At 41.2% G+C, this 24,349-nt stretch overlaps 1 protein-coding gene and 1 long non-coding RNA gene across 2 annotated transcripts in view; both read right to left on the bottom strand.

Annotated features, from left to right (window-relative positions):
- The window catches only part of LOC141610822 (uncharacterized), a 266,728-nt gene that overhangs the window by 115,743 nt on the left and 126,636 nt on the right, over positions 1-24,349 (bottom strand). The window lies entirely within an intron of this gene.
- LOC141612663 (hyoscyamine 6-dioxygenase-like) lies at positions 7,922-10,301 on the bottom strand. The gene is made up of 4 exons (XM_074431469.1): positions 9,895-10,301; positions 9,494-9,744; positions 8,931-9,246; positions 7,922-8,329 (listed from the first exon to the last, which is right to left on the bottom strand). Exons 1-4 carry the CDS (start codon positions 10,120-10,122, stop codon positions 8,078-8,080), a joined length of 1,047 nt encoding a protein of 348 aa, XP_074287570.1. The 5' UTR covers positions 10,123-10,301; the 3' UTR covers positions 7,922-8,077.

Genomic DNA, 24,349 nt, shown 5'->3' with positions numbered 1-24,349 from the left:
AGAGTCTGTGTAGATTACATGACCTAAACAAAGCCTGCCCAAAAGATCCATTTCCTACCACACATCATCGAGATGCAATGGTAGATGCCACTGCAGCCACGAAATGTTGACATTCATGGATGCCTCCAGCGGATTCAATCAGATAAAAATGCACCCAGCAGACCAGGAAAGCACAGCCTTCATCACTGAAAGAGGTATATATTGTTATACTGCTATGCCCTTTGGATTAAAAAATGCATGTGCAACCTACCAAAGGCTGGTCAACATGATGTTCAAAGATCAGATAGGAGACACCATGGAAGTCTACATAGATGACATGGTAGTCAAATCAAAAAAGGCAGAAGACCACGTCAAAGACCTGGAAGTAGCCTTTCAAATACTGGAAAAATTCAACATGAAGCTCAACCCACAAAAATGCCACTTGAGTCTCGGCGAGGCAAATTCCTGGGCTACATGGTGACAAAAAGAGGAATAGAAGCCAGCCCTGAACAGATCAAAGCTATCCTGGAGCTAGAACCACCAAAAACAGTCAAAGACATACAAAAGCTGACTGGAAGGATAGCAGCCCTAAACAGGTTCATTTCAAGATCATCAGAAAGATGCAAATCATTTTATAACCTGCTAAGGAAAAACAAGGACTTCCAATGGACCCCTGATCATCAGGCTGCCTTTGAAGACTTGAAGATATACCTATCCTCCCCCCCTTGTTGGCAAAACCAATCAAAGATGAACCCCCTGGCAAAGTATACATCGATCACTGACTATCGCTATCGGTGCGAGTCCTGGTCAAAGAAGCAGACGGACAACAACACCCCTGTCTACTATGTAAGTAAAAGTCTCTGGATGCGAGAGATCGGTATGGATTACTTGAAAAATATGTTTTAGCTTTAATTATGAGTTGCACAAAATTGAGACCATATTTTGAAAGTCACCCAATAATAGTCAGAACCAATCTCCCTATCAAGTCTGTACTTAGAAAACCTGAATTGTCCGGACGAATGTGCAAATGGTCAGTCCAGCTAAGCACATACAATATAACATTTGAACCAAGGACAGCAATTAAATCACATGCATTGGCTGATTTTGTGGCTGATTTTAGTCCGACCCTAGAACCAGACCTAATAAAAGAAGTGAATAAACTGACCAGCGACCAAATAGACCTAGAATGGACCCTATTCATCGATGGTGCAGCCAACATGAGGGGCACAGGACTGGGGTTAGTACTAAAATCGCCACGGGGGATAAGATAGCACAAGCTATTATTAGCGCATTTGAGGCCACCAACAATGAGGCGAGAATATGAAGCCCCGATAGCTAGGATTAAAGGTATGTATTGACCTTGGTGTGCAAAACCTAAAGGTACGCACTGATTCCCTTCTTATCTCCAACCAAGTAAATGGAATATATACTGCAAAAGACTCCAAAATGATACTTTATCTAGACGTTGTCCGAATTTTAAAAAAAAAATTTAGAAAATTTAATATTGATCAAATACCCAGGGATTTGAATACCCAGGCCGATGCCCTAGCCGACCTAGGATCCAACTTTAGCCCCCTTGAATTCGACAAAATACTCATCGTGCATCTATTAGAACCTGCAATAAATAAACAAGATGAAAGTTTCCCAATCTATATTGCTAATTCTTGGACAAAACCTTACTATGATGGCTACAACAGGAATCCTTCCCTTAAATAAGCAAGATGCCACAAAGACTAAAAATAAAAGTCGCTTCATATACTATTATTGCGTGCTTTTTAAGAAATCGCAGCCGGGCCGTATCTCGGATGCCTGGAACCACAAGAAGCCGAGCAAATATTGTCGAAATCCATGAAGGATACGTGGAAATCACAAAGGTGGAAGAAGCCTGGCAAGCAAAGTACTCATAACAGGTTATTATTGGCCTACCTTGAGAGCCGATTGCCACGGATTTTAGCTCTAAATGCAAAGCTTGTCAGATTCACGGACCATATATCCATCAACCATCTGAAGAACTACATTCCATATCCGCACCCTGGCCATTTATGAAGTGGGGCATGGATATAGTGGGAAAACTACCTCAAGCACCCGGACAGAAAGTTTTCATGCTAGCAATGGTGATTACTTCTCCAAGTGGATAGAGTTTGAATCATACAAGCAAGTCAAGGAGAAGGATGTCATAGCATTCATCAAACACAACATCATATGTAGATATGGCATCCCCTCTGAAATAGTATGCGACAATGGCACACAATTTGTGGGAAAAAGAAAATGACCTTACGTGCTCAATGGAACATCAATCTGGTAACATCCACACCAGGATATCCAAAGGCTAACGGTCAGGCAGAATCCAGTAATAAGGTGGTAATCAGCTGCATAAAGAAAAAGCTGGAAAGAAGAAAAGGCAGATGAGCTGAAGAACTTCCCCTGGTCCTTTGGGCTGACAGAACCACACCTAAAACATCCACAGGCCAAACCCCCTACTCCTTGGTCTATGGATGTGAAGCAGTAATCCCAGCAGAAGTGGACGTTCCATCAGCCAGATGCAGTCTGAATACAATAACAAGCAATATACCTCTAATGGAAGACAGCCTGGACTTATCAGAAGAGCTAAGAGATGCAGCCAGCATCAGATTAGCAGCATACCAGCAAAGGGTTGCGAAAAGCTATAACAAGACTGTCAAAGCCAGGGTATTCAGGGTAGTAGACCTTGTCCTCAGGAAAGTCTTCCAAAACACAAAAGAAAAGAATGCTGGCAAATTGGCCCCAACCTGGGAAGGTCCCTACCTGATTGACTCAATAGTCGGCCAGGGAGCCTATAGATTACAAACCCTGGAAGGCGAAATGATCCCAAGAGCTTGGAACATTGCACACCTAGAATTATTTCACATATAAAATATATCTCCCAGTTCAGGTATAATTTTCATGTTCACATTTCCTGTCTAGCCTGATTTGAAATTACATGTATGATACTTGCCATTACATGAATAAATGCAATACATGATTTTTCATGCTCAAATACTGATCTATGTTCCATATCTTTGCAAAGTAGAATCTTCAATACTTGTTTTTACATACTGCATTTTATTTAAAACAAATCTTAAAGATTGGGGGCTACCCCCACCAACATTCAACTAATATCCAACTGATATCCAAAATTCAGTTGCAAAATAGGCCTTATAATACTGAGCTCAACTAAACATACAAACCTGGAAAATCTATTCCTGGATTGTATAAATGGGTCATAAGCCCTCCAGACAGGCAAGGGACATAAGCCCTCCAGACAGGCAACTATCCCACCCATAACATATTAAAGCGGCGAGATCAAGACAAAACGGCTTGATCGGTCGAATAAGCGGCAGATCCGATGACGTGTCCAACATCACAAAAGTACCTTGTCAAAACACAAAAAGAAACAAAACAAAGACCAAATATTTATTCACCCAAAATAATTGGTCCTACCTAATAACCATCCATTCCAGGGACATTCCCCCTGGATGGGCCAAAATTAATAATTAAATATTCATTCCAGAGACATTCCCCCTGGATAGACCAAAACCCAAAAGAAAAAACTAAGCTATTTTTGAGCCAGTAACCGACTCACAACCATCCACCATTTCATGATCACCTGACTTTGCCTTGGAAGGAGGAGAATCCACTTCTTCTTCTTGACCCATACTGGCCAAATCAGGATACTGAGTATCCAAAGCCATCTCATCCCGGTCCGGATTCCAATTAGCCCGGTCAGATTCTGGATCTCTCATAGCATCAACCCGGCCTTTCCCGAAGAAGTATTGAGCAAAGATCGCCCAACCTCGCCTCCACCAATTCCTTTTCAGCAGCAAGCTCCTCATTTTTTCTCAACTGATCCTGCATTGCCTGCTTCTCAGCCTCCAACTCCAGCCTGACAGCCTTCTCAGCATTTTTTGCGGCCACCTCACAAACTACAGCAGCCCTGACCGCCTCCTTAGCTGTCCCCAACTGAGATTGAAGTACCACTTCATTACCCCTGGATGTGTGCAGGTCACGGTTTAGCTTATCCAGCTTTTCCTCCAAATTAGTAACCTTGGCCTAGGCATCCCTAAGCCGACAAGCGAAGAGCTGCCCGACATCCAACCCCTACATACATACGAAATCAATTAGCCAAATACAAGGTAAAACAAAAAGCACATAAACAATTAAAAATATCCCTTTACAACTAACCTCCCTAGCCTGGGAAGCAAGAGAAGCCAGAATAGAAACCACCCTGGTAGACGACTCAAGGGTACTAGCAGACAATAGCTGGTCGCTCATCTTCGCAGAAAACTCATCTATCCGTACCCGGGCAGCATCCATATCATCAATCCTGGCGGGCACCTGCCTTATACTCCTGAGAGGCTGAGCTTGGATAGGCTCTTTCCCTCTCTCTTCCTCTTCCAAGATCACATCTTCCCTCTTCCTTTTTTGAGCCTGGACGACCTCAGGCGACGCTATCCTGGGTAGATCTTGGGTAGGTTGGATATCGGAGACCAGAATATCAGGTGTCTTGTCACTCCCACTAGCCTCCTGGCTCTTAGACTGTTCAGCAATCATAGCCACCCCGGCCTTCAAATCTTTTGCAGAGAAACTGGCCAGCCTAGCAGAAGACCTAAATACTGAATGTATAAAAATACATATATGTGAGTATCAAACAAGAAAACGACAAGAAGATAACAGATAAACATAAAAACATATAGAAGACGTACAGAAAGAGCAAGAGAACTAGGCTTGCCTTTGGGTACTTTAACCCTTGATCAACTTGGTCTTCATATACCAGGGGCAACAATTCCGCCCAAACAAGTGGCGGGCCCTCTCTTCCTCAGGAATAGCGAGGAAAGCATCTATCCTGGCAACGGCCTCTTCGTCCAGAGGATCATGATTCCAATCAGGAGCTACAAACATTACAGGAACAAAATATACAGGTAAGACCTATATACCTCACTCTCATTCAATACAATTACAAATTAAAAGTACAGGAAACCTACCACTCTCCAAGGGAGGATATCTCAGGTAATCAAAGCCTGATCCCAGAGTCTCAGTCCGGATAAACAGGAAAGTCTTTGCCCAACTCTTGTCATCTCCAGAATCCAGGTTAGTAATTAATGGAGACATCTTTGACTTAATTCTCAAATTAAAACGACCAACAGAAGGATTTTTAAAATGATATACTGCCTTGATATCATTAAGAGTAATCACAAGATTGTGTTTAGCACATAAATTTTCTATGGAATGAACAAGTTTCCAAACCATCGGCATAATCTGAAAAGGTGACACTTCCATAGCACGAATGGTGTCAATCATTAAGGGAGTAAAAGGTAACTTACACCGCTTTGAATGCCCATTCGAAAATACGAGAACCAACCAGGTGATACCCGTTAGCCCGATCTGGACAAAACTCGGAATCCATACCTCGTCGACTCAGAATTATTTTCTTCTCCCTTAATATCTTGTCATAATTTGTTTTTAACAAGTTCTCTTCAGGAAAGTAAGGATCCAAAGATTGAAGGGCGGTGAAAGAAAAGAATCCTGGTACTTAAAAGCCACAAGACGACGAGCGGGGAGGATCAATCTCCATCACTTCTTCTTCCCGGACGCCGAAGGTTCAGCTCTCAGCTCAGCAGATTTGCGGGATGCGGGCGTTTTTGGCTCCCATATTTCTAAGTGTTTGATTTATTATGATTGAAATTGTTGAGAAAATACAAAGTACTCAGAACAGGATTACTGAGAAGAATTTCAGAAGAATTTCAGAAGAATTTTAGAGGAATATTCAGCAAAGAAAGTGGAAGAAATTTGGTGAAAAATAAACTTGCCCTAAATACCGTATTTATAGGAGATGAATAACGGCATGAAAAACCTAGGAATTGCAAAACTGTCAGCGTGATGTCATTTAGCCGTTGTAGTGTTCAACGGTAAGTAGGAGTCTAAGAGTCACTGAATAAATATGACTCTTCTTCTTGTTTAACCCGGTAAAGTTGACATCTCACCCCTGGCCAGATCCAGCGCGGGTAAAATGTCAAGGGCAATTGTTAGGCCCATTTAGCTGGTCGACCATAACCTGGCCCGACTTAACAAGGTGATTGGTTAAGACAAGGGCCGGACAAATCTAATGTTATCTAGTTTGTTGAGAAATATTATAACGAGCGAGGCCATTAAATCCGGAGGAAGAGCCGATGGTCGGTGTGGAATAGCTTGGCAGAGTATTGAAGCGAATTTGGATTAAGAAGATAAACAAGAAATATAATTGCATAAGTCAAATAACCATGCCCTATTCTCAAGGAAGACCAAGTCCAAACTTAAAACTATATAATCTATGAATTTGGACGGAAAGAAGAGGAAAGGCTATAAATTGGTTGAGATTGGAACGGGTCAAGCGAGTAAATAGGGAGCATGACCTATTAATCCGGCAACAACTCCTATAATGGAGAAAGACGTTGAAGAAGGCAACGGTATCATTTGTAGAATGATAAATAGCAGAATCTAAACATTTGTAAAGTCATTCAATCTTGGTCAATTATTTTTACACCTTATCTCTTTCCATTCTTGATTACATAGATTTTACATACAATATTGTACTCGGCTGATCAAGATAATAAAAACGTTATTCTATATACTTAATTCTTCTTCTGTTATTTGCTCATATTATTCCAGATATATATAGAACTAGATACCCTGATTATTAAATTATCAAGTCGGATTCCTTTCAGGAAAATCCTGTTAAAACATACTCCCTCCGATCCAGACCAAAGGTAACATTGACTTTTTGACACTATTCATGGTCGTAGGGAATTTTCGATATTATTCTTAATCTATAAGACAAAATATATTCATGTGAGATCTTGTTTGATTCATCGTCATGAATGCTATAAGAATATCAATTTTTTTATAATTTTTAATAATGTGTAACTAAAGATATTTACGTTGCAAAATGTGCCTCGACAAGTGTGAAAAAGTCAATGTTACCTTTGGTCTGGATCGGAGGGAGTACATAAACAAATTTCTTTTCCATTCTTCAACAACAACTAAGTGGTATAATGGTTAGATAAATGATAAAGAGGCAATACCACCCGAGTTCGATTCCCTGTAGCAGCTTTATTTTGCTAAATATTGAACAACTCCATTGTGTAAAAATTAAAAAAAAAAAAATTCTTAAGGCAGGAATCGAACCCGAGACCATTCACAATATATACCATTACACTCACCACTTAGTCAAGCTGATTATTATGTTAAAAATACGCGTTACATTATTTATTAACTAACAAGTAATTTCTTACGATTGGGGCCCCTTCAAGTCGGGGGCCCTGTGCGGCCGCACCGCTTGCACGCCCGGCCCTGACTTTCTTATGTAGATAAAACTAAGATAGCCATATTGGCCATATACTATAACATATCCGTGCATTTTTCTGTTACAACCCAAGTTTTTAATATGCCACATGTCAAAGCAATATGCCCATGTGTCTAATGTAAAACAAACACTATCAAGAATTGAAGGGTAGTTTTGAAAATACACAAGAATTACTTTTTTATACGAGTTATTCTTGTATAAGACCGTCTTATATAAATAATGGGTAAAATGGAGTTATTGATACAAATATCATAACCCAAGTGAAAACAAAGTTAGTTGATTAATGGATTGGCTCACAAAAAACTTCTGTATAAAACCGTCTTACACGTACGATGGTCACACAAAAGAATTTGTGAACCAACCAGTAATTTTCTTCTATGACGGTTTTTTCCGTGTTCTTTTGTAAAAAAATGGCCACTTTTTGGTAAATAGTGATAACCCTTTTATGAAATACTTTCTCTGCTCCATTCATTTGTTTTAACTTTTTTTATTCTTTGTAATAGAAATTTTAATTAAAAGTAAATAAATGATCGGGATGGAGTGTGAGTAGTATGCTAGATCAAGGAAATAAAAAACTTGATGAGTATTGTAAGGCATAAATTCCATTCAAATTACATTTTGATGCTGTGCAACAATCATGTATGATTAGTATTGTATAAGTAATTTGTAAGAAAATGTATAATCTTTTCCCGAGATTGATTAAGCTTGTATCGAAATTCGAGCCCGAGTGCTCTTGGTTACTTAAGTTTCTATCATATGAGGTTTCAATGCACAATCCATCTGTCCTGTAAAAGCTGCTCTAACAGTTTTCACAAGATCAGCATATTGAATACCCTTATAGATTGCTGGATTTTCCGGGCTTATCACTGCTTTCGCTGGTTCAACCCGACAATCATTTCTCGGTCCAATGAAGAACGCTGCAGTTGTTCGAGCTTCTTCTGCATTCGTCACTACTCGATGCTCCACACTCCTCAACTTTCCATTACTAATTATCTGTCAGAACATACAAATTTACATGTTACAGACTGTTTATCAGGAGATAATTAATCTACTCATGACTGCTAGCTTAGCTCGTAAAGTTAATGCCAGTACGGGTCTAGTCTCCTTACACATCATGACTTAGGTCCGAACCTTGTGCCAGTTAGACCTGGCAAAACAGGTCGGGTTCGGGTCGGGTTATTTCGGGTTTCTCGAATTTTCGGGGTTAGTTCGGGTCGGGCCATTTCGGGTTTTCGGGTCAAGCGGGTCGGGTCGGGCCATTCGGGTTGGGTCATTTTCGGGTCAATGATTAAGAGAGCAAACGACATTTCATAGTTTTTTGGGGTCAACTAAAGTTATATTTTGTCAAGGTCATTTTCGAGTTGGGTGGTTTCGGATCGGGTCATTTCAGGTCTATGAAAGCTCGGGTCATTTTCGGGTCGGGTCGGGTCAATTCGGGCTTCGGGTGTTGTTCGGGTTTGGCAGTTCAGGTCGATTTGGGTCTCGGATCAGCCTTTTCGGGCCGGATCGATTTTGCTAGGTCTAGTGCCAGTTATAGCTAAATACACTGTTTATCAGGAAATTAATCTCTAAGTGTGCAGAGAATAAAATTCACCTGTAACTGATATCCAATGTTTACGACAAATGCGTCAGGAATAGGCTCGATCCCAATCCAGCCGCCATTATTGTAGACTTGGAGACCGGAAACATCATCTTGAAGAAGTATAGTGATGAGGTTCGGATCACAATGCTTTCCAGCTCCTAGCGTTAGACTCGGATCCGGGCATGCAGGATAATGATTGACTGTCAAAAGCGGTACTTGACTCAGTTCTTCAAAATATCCTCGTTCAAGCCCTAGTCCTTCACATATCAACTCTAGAATTCTCGATCCCAACTCGGTCAGATTCACAACATAATCTCCCACAACCTTCCTGAAATCATGTTATTAAGGAAAAACCATCAAAATTTTAGCAAAATTTGGCCGTCGCCAAATTTAGCGACTGCTTTCAGTCGCCCGATTTCTATTAGGCGACTAAGGCCCGCGACTAGTATTGGGCGACTATTTACAGTCGTCAAATAGGCTTTGGCGACTGTTTTCAATGACCCTTTGTAGTCGCCCGAGTAGTTTTTTCTTACAATTTTTTTAGTCCAACAATCTCGACACAATTTTCCTGATACCTGTAGTTAAGGGGAGTCAGGGGCCAATCTTTCTTGCATTCTTCAATTGGAGTACAAGAATGTCTTAAAGCATCGCGCCAATGATGAACTGCTTCTGTATCGTAGTCAATACTACTCGTGAATAGTATGAACTTTTTACGGAGATCCACAGAACAAAATTTGGCTTTCTCCTCACCAGGAAGCTCAAAAAATTCTTTCAGAACACGCCTCGTTTCTTCCATTAATTTTCTCGGCACTCCATGATTAATCACCTATTTACACACATCAGTACATCACAAAACAGAAGACATTCACTTGGGTTCGGCCTTATATAAGTTATAATCTCTCCTTTCGCGTCTTTTACAAAATTAACTGATATACTTGCAGGAAATATGTTCAAAGATACAGTATGATCAACAAACCTGAAAGAAACCGAAGTGCTGAGAAGCCTGAACAATCTGCTGAACTATATAATTGCGATCCTGATGTTTCGACTTGCTGAAATCAATAACAGGTATACTCTGAGATGTCGGAACAACATGATCGCCTGGTCGTTTCCCTGGCGGAAAAACATAATTGTCAGGCAATGTCTTACCATCAGCCCAAGTAGAAACAAGTTTCTTCATAATTTGTTTATTTTGCATATACATGATTTCAAAAAGTATGTCGAAATGGTACGAAAACTCGAAAAATTCAACAAATTAGTTGAACAATGAAGATGTTAATCAACATTTAATGCCAGATGGAAGTTCATATGAATATGGTTATATGGTGCAACTATAGTAGTTGGATAATGTTTATTAAATTAAATCAAGTATTAGCTTAACTTGTTGGACTTGCAAATCCTCCAATCATATACATATAAAAATCACTAATACTTCTGTCGGACTGTCTTATACAAGTATATTGTCAAACGGGTCTTTTTCACAACGACTTCTATCTAGTAATATAATTATGCTTGGATCTATTCTATACATTTTATATATGTAAAACCGTCTTATACAAGATTAGTCAGCAAATTAAAATGTCAACAGTCAACTGCTGGATTAAATAAAGAAAAGCAATATGCTTCATGTTTAAGACTTTGCATTCAGTCAACCTTCTACCAGATGCATTATTTTTTCTCTGTGGGAAAACACAAGCAAAGTCTACTGGTGGATCCAATTATATACTTCAATTAATACTCCATCCGTCTCAATCAATCATCTGTATATCTTTGATTAAAATACCTCTCACAAAAAATAAAAATGATAAATAAATGATTGAGACAGAGGGAGTAGCGGATTATAAAACTGAAGTCAATGTTGCTATAAGTTTCATAGGTCAACATTCTATCAACACAGAATAATTTAAACAATGAAGCTTAAAAACCGCGATGTCAAATTTTTTTTTTTTTTTTTTTTGGTAACGAGGGAACAAGCAGCCGCTACCTTCGGTGCGCACTGAGTAAACTCGCGGGTGTACGTGGTAGCCTGCAAACCACGTATACCAGGTAAACCACCCGAGAGGGTGACAGACTCAAAGTCTATTACTCTATTAGGCATGGACTCGGTTTGTCAGCCCGTTATGTGTTGGTATCTACAGGAGATCATGATATGAATATTGAGAAAGATGAAGATTAGGGAAGAATAGAGAATCAGAGAGCTTGTATTTAGAGAGAGAAGCAGTATTGTATATTAGGAATTGTATTATGTGTTGTGTCTTATGTTGGGTAACAGGCGTAAATATTGAGCGGAAGCGTGGACCTATTACCCTCTTGCGGAAGTGTAATTATAAAATGGACAAGACGATAATAAATACGTCAACAAAATAGAGAATATGGACACCGATTTTCTACGTGGAAAACCCCTTTGAATAAGGGTAAAAACCACGGGACCCTTAGGCCGCTTAATATCTCCACTATAAGCAAAATAATGGGAACACAATGCCTTTCCTAGTACCCACTAGGAGATTACAAATATTATTCTGGCTACCCAGATAAACACTCGGACCCTCAGAAATAATATTCTAAATGTGTGGGACTCAGTCGGAGATTTTACGCCTTTCCGACTGGATACCGTACTGACAGGATTATTTGAGCAGTACCACACTAACTCTCAAACTCTCTGTATTTTCCTCAGTAAGTAGATTAATGCTTACTCACTGGATTTTGTGGGATTGTTGTGGATGTGGGATGATTTGCAATGCTCCGAAGCTTGGTATTTATAGTACTCCATGGCACTGCACATTTTGCAACTGAGCACGCAGAGTTTGAAAAATGAGTATGCTACACCGTCCTACTACTGACACCGTCCTACGCTCACTACTTATAGCAAACTCCAGCAATCCCATTTTTTTCTTCTATCATTTAATGCATGTGGCCCCCACTTGGAGGGACCCCATTATTCCAACAATTCTCCCCCTCCCGACTAGGTGGGGACATCGCCATACCCGCTTTCTTTCGACACACATCGAGCTTCTCCATGGGTAACGTCTTCGTCATCATATCCGACCCATTATCGTCGGTATGGATTTTCTCGAGCTCTAGGAGATTGGAATCTAACACATCTCGGATCCAATGATATCTGACATCTATATGCTTGGACCTGGAATGGAAGGTGGGATTCTTTGCGAGATGAATCGCACTCTGACTATCACAATATAGTCGATACTTCTCCTGTTCTTGCCCTAACTCTTGTAAGAACTTCTTCATCCATAAAAGTTCCTTACAAGCTTCAGTTACTGCAATGTACTCCGCCTCTGTAGTGGACAAAGCTACACACTTCAGAACCTGGATTGCCATGATATCGCTCCCCGCATAAGTCATCGGGTATCCCGAAGTTGATTTTGGGAGTCGGATCTCGGCTAGATCGGCATCGTATATCCATCTAGCACGTGGTCACCTTGACCAAAACATAAACACATCTTGGAGGTACCGCGCAAATACCCGAGGATCCATTTGTGACTTCCCAAAGGCGCTTTTCCCTGGATTTGAGAGGAACCAGGCTAACGACACCAATCGCATAAGCTATGTCCGGTCTTGTGCACACCATCGCGTACATAAGACTTCCAAGCTGCAGATGCATAAGGAACTTTCTGCATCTCTTGTTCATCGGCCTCATTTTCAGGACATTGTCGAGAGCTCAACTTGAAATGACCAGCTAGTGGAGAACTTAATGGCCGCCTTATACATGTTGAACCTCTCTAATGACTTCTCAATATACCTCTCTGTGACAACCATATTTTCTTATTTTCCCTGTCACGGGAGATTTTCATTCCAATTTCCAAGGATTTGTTTTGCAGGACCCAAGTCTTTCATAGCAAAGTACTTGGTCATCGCCTTCTTCAAATTAGCGATCTTCATAGTATCACGACCAATGATCAGCATATCGTCAACATATAACAGGAGAATAATATTATCCCCGTCGGGAAACTTCTTCACGAATACACAAAGTGGTCCGATCGTCTTCGATAGCCATGATCTATCATGAAGGATTCAAATTTCTTATACCCTTTGTCGTGGAGCTTGTTTTAGACCGTACAAGCTCTTGTTCAACCGACACACTAAGTGTTCATTTCCCTTCTCCTCAAACCCCTCATTTGCTCCATGAAAATTTCTTCTTCCAAATCACCATGTAGGAAGGTTGTCTTCACGTCGAGTTGTTCGATCTCCATATCCATGCTTGCGGCCATGCCAAGCACAACTCGGATCGAAGACATTTTCACGACCGGAGAAAAAATTTCATCGAAATCTATTCCCTTCTTTTGACTGAACCCTTTCACAACCAACCTTGCCTTGTACCTTGGTTGTGAGCTATTTTCTTCAGTCTTCAACTTGAACACCCACTTATTCTTGAGTGCTTTCCTGCCCTTTGGCAACTCTACCAGATCATATGTGTGGTTCTCATGCAAGGATTTGATCTCGTCTTGCATGGCTATTTTCCACTCTTTCTGGTGAACATCCGCAATAGCCTCATTATAAGACTCTGGCTCTCCCCCGTCACTAAGCAATGCCCATATATCAGGTGAAAGGAGGGAGTTTGGCTTTCGATGCCTATCAGATCTCCTCACTTCTTGAGGTTGTTGTTGAGGCTGTTGAATCACTTGATCTTGTGGTGGCTCTGGCTCATCACCGTCAAGATCATCATAGTGATCTTCTCCCCCATGATCATCATTCCCTTCAGGAGCTTTTGGATCCACATTAGTTGGACTCATGGGGTCAGACTTTGGTTTTCTTGGCTTCTCAAAGTCTTCTATCGTCTGATCTTCGAAGAATACCACATCTCTACTTCTGAAGATCTTCTTATCTACCGGGTCCCATAGACGATAACCGAAATCTTCTTCCCCATACCCAACGAAGATGCATTGCTTCGTCTTGCTGTCAAGCTTGGCTCTTTCGTCTCTCGGGATATGAGCAAACGCTCTACATCCGAAGACTCTCAAGTTCTTGTAGGAAACATCTTTTCCCGTCCAGACTCTCTCTGGGATATCACCATCCAGAGGAACTGAGGGGGATCGGTTAATCAGGTAGACATCTGTCCTTAGTGCTTCTTTCCAAAACGTTTTTGGAAGCTTTGCGTGAGAGAGCATGGATCGAATCCTTTCTCCGATTGTCCTGTTCATTCTCTCTGCTACACCATTCTGTTGTGGTGTCTTGGGAACCGTTTTCTCGAGCCTAATTCCATGGCCTCGGCAATACTCTTCAAACGGACCCCGATACTCACCGCCGTTGTCTGCTCTAACGCTTTTCAACTTCATGCCAGTTTCTCTCTCAACTTTAGCATGGAACACCTTGAATGATTCTAGTACTTGGGACTTGTTCGCCAAAGCAGAAGCCCATATTTTTCTAGAATGATCATCAATGAAAGTCACGAAATACAATGCACCGTCATGTGACTTTTTCATTATGGAATGTACATCCGTATGGACTAAATCCAAAACGTGGCTACGCCTTTTCCGAGGCGTTCTTTGAAATGCCACCCTATGTTGTTTCCCAGCCAAACAATCAACACAAGGTTTTAGGAGCACACCTTTTACTTCAGGGAGGATTTGCTTGCGAGCGAGGATTTGTAGGCCCTTCTCGCTCATATGCCCGAGCCTTTTGTGCCAAAGCTCGGTAGAGGCATCTGGTGCAACAATGTTTGCCTCTCCATGACTCACTTTCGCTTGAGTCATATAAAGTGTTCTCTGCTTCTTTCCTCGCGCCACGATCATAGAACCTCTAGTCAACTTCCACTTGCCATCATTGAGTTGACTGCAATAACCTTCATCATCTAACATCCCGGCAGACATTAGGTTTAACCGGATGTCAGGAACATGTCGGACATTCTTCAGTACCAACTTATGCCCAGTGTTGGTTTGCAAACAAACATCTCCAATACCAATGATTTTGGAGGAACCATCATTTCCCATTCTTACACTACCGTAGTTTCCGCAAAGAGATAAGAAGAGAAGAAGTCGACATTTGAGGTGATGTGGTATGACGCGCTAGAGTCAACAACCCACATAGTATCCTCACATGCCACATTTAGGTAACCATCGTCACCTATGAAAAATACTTCAGCACTGGCAGCTACGGCACTGGTTTCACCTTGGCTTTCGTGATCATTGTTGCGAGATTTTCCTTTCGCTAGATCACGTTTCCTTAGCCGACATTCATTTTGCTTGTGGCCCGGCTTCTCGCAATAGTAGCAGGTAACTTCTTTTCTGGCCTTCGATCTCCCCCTGGATTGATCGCGCTTTTGCGACCCTTTGCTTTTACCTCTTCCACGAGAGGTTTCTGCAACATGGACTTCCACAGAGTTGGAAGTACCAAATTCTTTTCTTCTAGCTTCTTCATTAAGCAAGCTATCTTTCACAATTGTCATTGTGAGGTTTCCTTCTGGAACGGAGTTGCTTAAGGACACCACGAGCGTTTCCCAGCTGTCCGGGAGTGAGCTGAGGAGTAAGAGTGCCTGAACCTCATCTGCGAGACTTATCTTCATGCTTGTTATCTGATTTAACAAGCCCTGGTAGTCATTGAGGTGCTCCACCATGCTACGACCGTCTTTGTACTCCTGTCTCACTAGTCGTCTAACTAGAGAGGCTTTGTTGAGAGCCGTCTTGCGTTCGTACATGGACTCCAATCTATTCCAGAGTGTATTAGCCACTGTGTCACTGGCTACATGCTGAAAAACACTCTGATCGATAAATTGACGGATCAATCCGACAACCTTTCGATTTAATGTATTCCACGCATCTTCCGTTTTATCAACGGGTTTCGTCGAAGATGCGACGACATGGTACATGTCCTTACAATAAAGAATATCCTCCATTCTTGGCTTCCATATTGGATAATTGGTCGCCGTTAATTTTATCATGCCACTAATTGTGACGGTATCCTTCATTTTAAAAAATTACACAAAGTATACCGAGAGCTACCAGAGCTCTGATACCACTCTGTTGGGTAACAGGCGTAAATATTGAGCGGAAGCGTGGACCTATTACCCTCTTGCGAAAGTGTAATTATAAAATGGACAAGACGATAATAAATACGTCAACAAAATAGAGAATATGGACACCGATTTTCTACGTGGAAAACCCCTTTGAATAAGGGTAAAAACCACGGGACCCTTAGGCCGCTTAATATCTCCACTATAAGCAAAATAATGGGAACACAATGCCTTTCCTAGTACCCACTAGGAGATTACAAATATTATTCTGGCTACCCGGATAAACACTCGGACCCTCAGAAATAATATTCTAAATGTGTGGGACTCAGTCGGAGATTTTACGCCTTTCCGACTGGATACCGTACTGACAGGATTATTTGAGCAGTACCACACTAACTCTCAAACTCTCTGTATTTTCCTCAGTAAGTAGATTAATGCTTACTCACTGGATTTTGTGGGATTGTTGTGGATGTGGGATGATTTGCAATGCTCCGAAGCTTGGTATTTATAGTACTCCATGGCACTGCACATTTTGCAACTGAGCACGCAGAGTTTGAAAAATGAGTATGCTACACCGTCCTACTACTGACACCGTCCTACGCTCACTACTTCTAGCAAACTCCAGCAATCCCATTTTTTTCTTCTATCATTTAATGCATGTGGCCCCCACTTGGAGGGACCCCATTATTCCAACATCTTACAATAATGATGAGCTTTCCTTATATAGTTAGCTTAACCAACTAATACCATAATTAGGTAACTAATTAACTAACTAATAATCAACTTTGACTTTACATAAACTAGTTTTGACTTATATATTCCAACACCCCCCCTCAAGTTGGCGGGTGTGAATGAAACAGCCCCAACTTGCGCTGCAATTGATGATGTTGTGGTCCTGGCAATGCCTTTGTGAAAAGATCAGCTGGTTGCTGAACAGTAGGAACATAAGACAAGCTGATCAAACCATCTAGTAGCTTTTCTCGTACAAAATGGCAGTCAAGATCTATGTGCTTCGTCCTTTCGTGGAATACTGGGTTCTTAGCTATGTGTATAGCTGCCTGACTATCACACTTAATAGGAATTGCTTGTATATTTGGCACCTGTAGTTCTTTTAGTAATCTGCTAAGCCATGCCAATTCTGTTGTTATCCTTCTTAAAGACCTATATTCTGCCTCTGCGGATGATAGAGATACTGTTTGTTGCTTCTTTGACTTCCAAGAAATGAGGCTACCACCCATAAACACTAGAAAACCACTAACTGACCTTCTAGTTTGGGGACAAGATGCCCAATCAGCATCACAGTACCCTGTGAGTGTATAATCTGACCTGTTATTGAGAAGAATTCCCTGAGCAACATCCTTAGCTACATACTTCAGAACATGGATGGCCGCATTCCAATGTTGCTCCCTTGGGAAAGACATAAATTGACTCAAGAGCTGAATTGCAAAGGCAATATCCGGTCTTGTATGTGTTAAAAAATTCAACTTTCCTACCAGTTTTCGGTATTCAGCAGGATTTTCTAGCAAGTTGCTTGATTCAGCATCCAATTTGATTGAAACGTCTAATGGACAAGTGACAGGCTTGCAGTTGCTGTAACCAAATTCCTCTAATAACTTTGTGGCATATTTCTTTTGAGTGATAGCCACACCATTTTTGACATGCTGAAACTCCAACCCTAAGAAGTAGCTGAGTTTTCCCAAATCTTTGATCTTGAAAGTATTGTCCAGAAATGTCTTTAAGTTAGCAATTTCTGTATCATCATCTCCAACAACTAGTATATCATCCACGTAAATTGCTAAATAAACCACTTTCCCATTGTTCTTCTTACTAAACAAACTGTAATCATTAAGAGATTGCTTATAACCCTTAGACTTGAGAGCATGACAAAGCTTGGCATTCCATTGCCTTGAAGCTTGTTTTAAACCATAGAGTGATTTTTGTAGTTTACATACCATATGTTTCCCTTTGACATGCAAACCCGGAGGAATCTTCATGTAGACTTCTTCATGTAAATCACCATGTAAGAACGCATTGTTGACATCTAGCTGAGCCATGGTCCAACCCTTCTTGACAGCCACGGCAACTAGACTTCGTATGGTTGTCATCTTCACCACAGAAGAAAAGGTCTCTGTGTAGTCAATGCCTTCTCTTTGAGTGTAACCTTTAACCACTAATCTTGCTTTGTAACGTTCTATACTTCCATCTGACTTGTGCTTCACTTTGAACACCCATTTACAGGAAATTGATGACTTCCCAGCAGGCAAAGGTACTATGGACCAGGTATTGTTCCTGTCAAGAGCTTGGAATTCTTCTTCTATAGCCTTCTGCCACTCGGGATATTCAGAGGCTTCTGCATAACTTTTTGGTTCCTGCACAGGCATCACTGGACTATTTCCTGTACTAGGGACAGATGCAGCAGACAAACAAACAGAAGAAGGCAAATGCTGGTTCTCACATAGAGAAGTTAATGTATGGCTACAGTAATGGTTGTGAGCATTATTACAACTTTTATTTGGTATCTGACAAACATAGTGTTGTAAGTAAGTAGGAGGTTTAGAAACTCTTGAAGATTGTCTAGCATTAGGAATGGTGTTGTCAACCACATTATTACCGTCATTAGTGCCAGGAGATGCATTTGTACTAATGATACTACCCGTGTTAATATTGCTATTGTTAGAATATAGTGTAAATAAGTTATTATTTACTAAATATATTGGATGTATTATATTAGGTAAAATATCTCTTGTAATTAGGGTTTGGTATCTCTTAGTATCGTATGTCTATATTGTATATATACCGCATTGATTTATCAATAATAATCAAGCATTACAATCTTTCATGGTATCAGCTTCCTAGGTTAAATCGATCTAACAAATCGCTTCCGCTACCCTAGTCTCCTTCCTCTCGGCTGCATCTTCTCCCTCGACCTCTCGTCCCTAAACTTGCAGCCATGTCGAAGAAGAACCAGTATCATCCAGCCCTAGCCGTCACGCAAATTCGCAATCACGTCACCGTTACCCTTGGAATGGATAACGATCAGTATCCTCTCTGGGTCGCCCTATTCACGAATCATGCGAAATCTACTCGTGTGCTTCATCATATCATTCCTCCAAAATCAGGGAAGCCCGCTCCTCCTGTCACGGATGATGAAAAAGAGATGTGGGAGACAATTGATGCGATGGTCCTTCAATGGATTTATGCGACGGTTTCTACGGACTTGCTTGAAACTATTGTTGAACCCGATTCCACCGCCATGGAGTGTTGGAAACGGATCGAAGACATCTTTCAAGATAATCAACACAGCCGTGCTGTTACTCTTGAGCAAGAATTCTCCTCTACCTCTATGGGGGATTTTGCATCTGTCTCCGCTTACTGTCAGAGGCTAAAGAGCCTTTCGGACCAGTTGAAGAACGTTGGTGCTCCTGTTTCCAACAATCGTCTGGTTCTCCAACTCGTGTCCGGACTCTCCTCTGCCTATCAAAACGTAGGAACAATTATTCGCCAAAAAAAACCCCTGCCTCAGTTTTATCGTGCTCGCTCCATGCTCACTTTAGAAGAAGCGAGCATCGCAAAAGCAGCTGCATCCTCCTCCGCGCTATATGTTCGACACCCTGATGATGGCTCTAATTCCTCATCTCAATCAATTCTTGGTAAACCCCCTGCCTCTTCAAATAAAAACAATGGGAATAAGAATGGGAATAACAAGAAGAAAGGTAACAACAAGGGCAAGAATGGGAAGCAGAATGAGACGAACTCAGGCAGCGGTTCAGCAACCAGTGGCGGCACTACTGTTTCTGCACCGTGGGGTGGCTATGGCGGCTGGCCATGAGGTCCTTCAAACTGGCCCTATCCTCCTTGTCCATATCCGACTCAAGGGTATGGTACTTGGCCTAGGCAGCCTAGTCCACGGCCCACTGTCACTCCAAGACCTCAGGCTTACTCGGCTGAAAATCCTCCTAGTGCGACGGATATTGAGCAAGCTATGTATACTCTTGGTTTGAATCCTCCTGATCCGAGATGGTTTATGGATACCGGTGCCACTTCGCATATGACGTCTGATGCAGGTAAACTCTCATCTTATGTTAATTCGAGCATTAATAACGGTATAATTGTTGGAAATGGTCAATCTATTCCTATTAGTGGTCATGGGCACGCTACTCTAGACAACCCGCACCCTCCCCTTCACCTTAAGAATATCATACATGTACCCCAAATTGTCAAAAATCTTGTCTCTGTCCGAAAGTTCACTAAAGATAATTCGGTCGCCGTAGAATTTGACCCGTTTGGTTTTTGTGTGAAGGATTACAAGACGGGGACGCGTCTCATGAGATGTGATAGTCGTGGCGAGCTCTACCCTATTACCTTGACGACACACAAAATTCCATTTGCTTTCACCGTTGTCTCTCCTTCCCTTTGGCATGACAGATTAGGACATCCGGAGCTCCGTTTTTAATTCGTTGCGTATTAAAAATTGTATTCCGTTTAGTTCAAATAAAATACCTTTAGTTTGCTCTACTTGTTCAATTGGAAAAATAATAAAACAGCCATTTTATGCTTCAAATACTCGCACTGTATTGCCATTCGACATTATTCACTGCGATCTTTGGACGTCTCGATTTCGAGCTCCTCGGGTCACGGGTTTTATTTGGTTTTACTAGATGATTATACCAATTTTGTTTGGACTTTTCCCTTGTCTCACAAATCTAAAGTCTATGACATTTTTGTCACTTTTCGAAAATTTATTAAAACCCAATTTGAGCGAAATATAAAAACTATACAATGTGACAATGGTAGGGAATTTGACAATGCTCCATTTTGGGCGTGGTGTGAGAAACACGGAACCTCGTTTCGTTTTTCGTTCCCATATACATCACCCCAAAATGGAAAGGCCGAACGCAAAATTCGTACCATAAATAATGTTGTTAGGACTTTACTACTTCGTTCATCCGTTCCATCGAATTTTTGGCATCACGCTCTTCAAATGGCCACCTATTTACTTAATATTCTTCCAAATAAACAACTAGCAATGAACTCTCCTGTTTATGCCCTTTACTCGAAATTGCCTTCATATGAACATCTTCGAGTCTTCGGTTGTCTTTGTTACCCACTAATTCCGTCTACCAAAATTCACAAACTTCAACCTCGGTCCACTCCGAGTGTGTTTCTTGGTTATCCGGAAAATCATCGTGGTTACAAATGTTATGACCCTCTTACAAAGAAAATTCAAATAAGTCGTCATGTTATTTTTGATGAGTCCCGTTTTCCCTTCACTGAAAAACAACCATCTCGCTTGCCCGACTATGATTTTCTTGAGAGTGTCGTTCACCCTGCTGTTATCCATCACCAGCTAAACCATACCCCTGCCCCACCCGTGTCACCCACCAATGGACAACCCGCAACTTCCCCTGCGTCATCCACTAGTGGCCAGCCTAGTCCTTCAGTGTTGTCCCCTACCCCTGCTCCTATCCCTCCGTCTCCTACCCAGCCTCAAACCGTGCCCAATACCCCACATAACGACCCCCTGCATTCAAGTCCCACTTCGTCCCCTGTTCCAAGTCCTCAACCGGTCACGAAAGCAGTCACACGCGGCGACCACGGCATCCGTAAACCAAAACCTATTTTTGATCTAAACACTACTGTTGTTGTTTCACCATTGCCCCGTAATCCCGTGTCTGCCCTTAATGACCCTAATTGGAAATTGGCTATGGATGACGAATATAATGCTCTTATTAGCAATAAGACGTGGAGTTTAATACCTCGTCCTTCTCATGTAAATGTTATTCGGTCTATGTGGATTTTTCGTCATAAATATAATTCTGACGGTTCTTTTGAGCGGTATAAGGCTCGCCTTGTAGGTGATGGCAAGACTCAGCAAGTAGGTGTGGATTGCGGTGAGACTTTTAGTCCGGTTGTCAAACCGGCCACGATTCGTGTCGTTCTTTCTCTTGCCCTATCTCACGGTTGGGATATCAATCAACTTGATGTCAAAAATGCGTTTTTACACGGTGACCTCCATGAGACCGTGTACATGCACCAGCCGGTTGGCTATAGGGATCCGAAGTTTCCTAACCATGTGTGTCTTCTACATAAGTCCCTTTATGGTCTGAAACAAGCCCCTCGAGCTTGGTACACTCGGTTTGCTAATTTTGTTTTGAAAATGGGATTTACTAATAGCAAGTGTGATCATTCTTTATTCATCTACAAGAACGGGAGAGACACGGTTTTTCTTCTCCTATATGTCGATGATATAGTACTTGTTTCATCATCAGCTGCTTTACGTCGCACTATCATTGCTCAATTAAGCTCGGAATTTGCAATGAAAGATTTGGGTCCTCTTAGCTATTTCCTTGGAATAGCGGTTCGTCGACAAGCCTCGGGTATGTTTCTTTCTCAGTCCAAATATGCTAAAGAAATTCTTGAACGCGCGGGTATGTCGATGTGCAAGCCCAGTTCTACACCAGTTGACACAAAGCCTAAGTTGAGCTCGGCACCCTCCACTCCTTGCTCCGACGCATCCTTGTATCGCAGCCTTGCTGGTGCGTTACAATATCTCACCTTCACCCGACCGGATATTTCCTATGCAGTTCAGCAGGTATGTCTCTTCATGCACAATCCCATGGAATCGCATATGAACGCTTTAAAGCGGGTTTTGAGATATGTTCAGGGGACTATTGAGTATGGTCTTTGGCTTAATCGGTCCAAAACCGATTCCCTTGTCACGTATACTGACGCTGATTGGGCCGGATGTCCTGACACTCGCCGTTCTACAAGCGGCTATTGTGTGTTTCTCGGGACCAATCTTGTTTCGTGGGCTTCGAAACGGCAACCTACTTTGTCAAAGTCGAGTGCCGAGGCCGAGTACAGAGGGGTCGCTAATGTTGTCTCCGACTCTTGCTGGTTACGCAATTTGTTGCTAGAACTTCACCATCCTTTGGCTAAAGCTACTATTGTTTATTGTGATAATGTCAGTGCCATTTATCTCTCCGGAAATCCAGTCCAACATCAACGGACTAAGCATATTGAGCTTGACATTCATTTTGTCCGTGAAAAGGTAGCTCGCGGTGATGTTCGTGTCCACCATGTTCCCTCACGATCGCAAATTGCCGATATTTTTACTAAGGGCTTGCCCGGTGTTCTGTTTCTTGACTTTCGAGACAGTCTAAGCGTTTGCAAGCCTCCCGCTTCGACTGAGGGGGTGTGTTAGAATATAGTGTAAATAAGTTATTATTTACTAAATATATTGGATGTATTATATTAGGTAAAATATCTCTTGTAATTAGGGTTTGGTATCTCTTAGTATCGTATGTCTATATTGTATATATACCGCATTGATTTATCAATAATAATCAAGCATTACAATCTTTCAGCTATTATGTGTTGTGTCTTACAATAATGATGAGCTTTCCTTATATAGTTAGCTTAACCAACTAATACCATAATTAGGTAACTAATTAACTAACTAATAATCAACTTTGACTTTACATAAACTAGTTTTGACTTATATATTCCAACATTATGTTGTTGTTGTTGTTGACAATTTCCATGCCAATTGTGAGCATCCGCAAAGCTGGGGAACTTACCTCCCCAAATGCCCTCTCTCATCAAATGGGGATACTCACCATTGCACATACCTCCCCATAATATGAGGTTCCACCATTTTTAGGGGAGATCCCCAAAAAATAAGATTAATTTGTATATTTTTGGAGAGGTTCCCAAATTTTTAGGTGTAAATTAATATTGTTGGGGAGCTCAATTGTTGCATAGATGTAGATTTAAATTGGGGAGTATAGATGAAAAAGTTAGTGAAAAATGAGGTGGACGAATAAGAAAAAGAGAGATAAAATATGGGACACTTCACCTTTACGGATACTCTTAGTGCCATCACTATGCTTAAAAATAGATCCTCACACTTGAGTACCACGTCATCATACACCCCGTCTTATGATCATTGATCAAAATTAGCTCATTTTATTTTTGCTAATTTGTTTCGATTTTATGGAATAATCTATAGAAATATGAAACATTTTCTTTCTATATATCTAAAAATTCTCACAGCAAAAACCTTAAATTAAGTGATCATTGTTCTGTTTTAAAAACCTACCAAAATGCTTCACCCGTTTGCCACCTCTACAGTATTATTTATGGGGGTGTTAGGTAAACTGATCCGCCATTTACCTAACACCCCGGCTTGTATAAACGTGGCAAAAAATTTACGGAGTATTAATTTTTAGATATTTTGCTTTTATCTCATCAATCATATTTGTCTCGTTTCAAGTTTGAAACGACTATGTCTATATTAAACACGAATTTGTGTACCTACCTTATTAATATGCCTAACCCGTTTATTTTTATTGCAATCGACATTTCATCATGTGGAATTATTTCCTTTACAAAATTATATATTCGTAATTAAGATGATAAAGATTGCATGGTTGGCACGTGAAAAAAATTACTTCCTTGAATAAAT

This window comes from Silene latifolia, chromosome 11, assembly GCF_048544455.1.
Source record: "Silene latifolia isolate original U9 population chromosome 11, ASM4854445v1, whole genome shotgun sequence".
Taxonomy (NCBI): domain Eukaryota; kingdom Viridiplantae; phylum Streptophyta; class Magnoliopsida; order Caryophyllales; family Caryophyllaceae; genus Silene; species Silene latifolia.
Note: the sequence above shows the minus strand (reverse complement) of the source record. Positions and strands in the feature narration are given on the sequence as shown.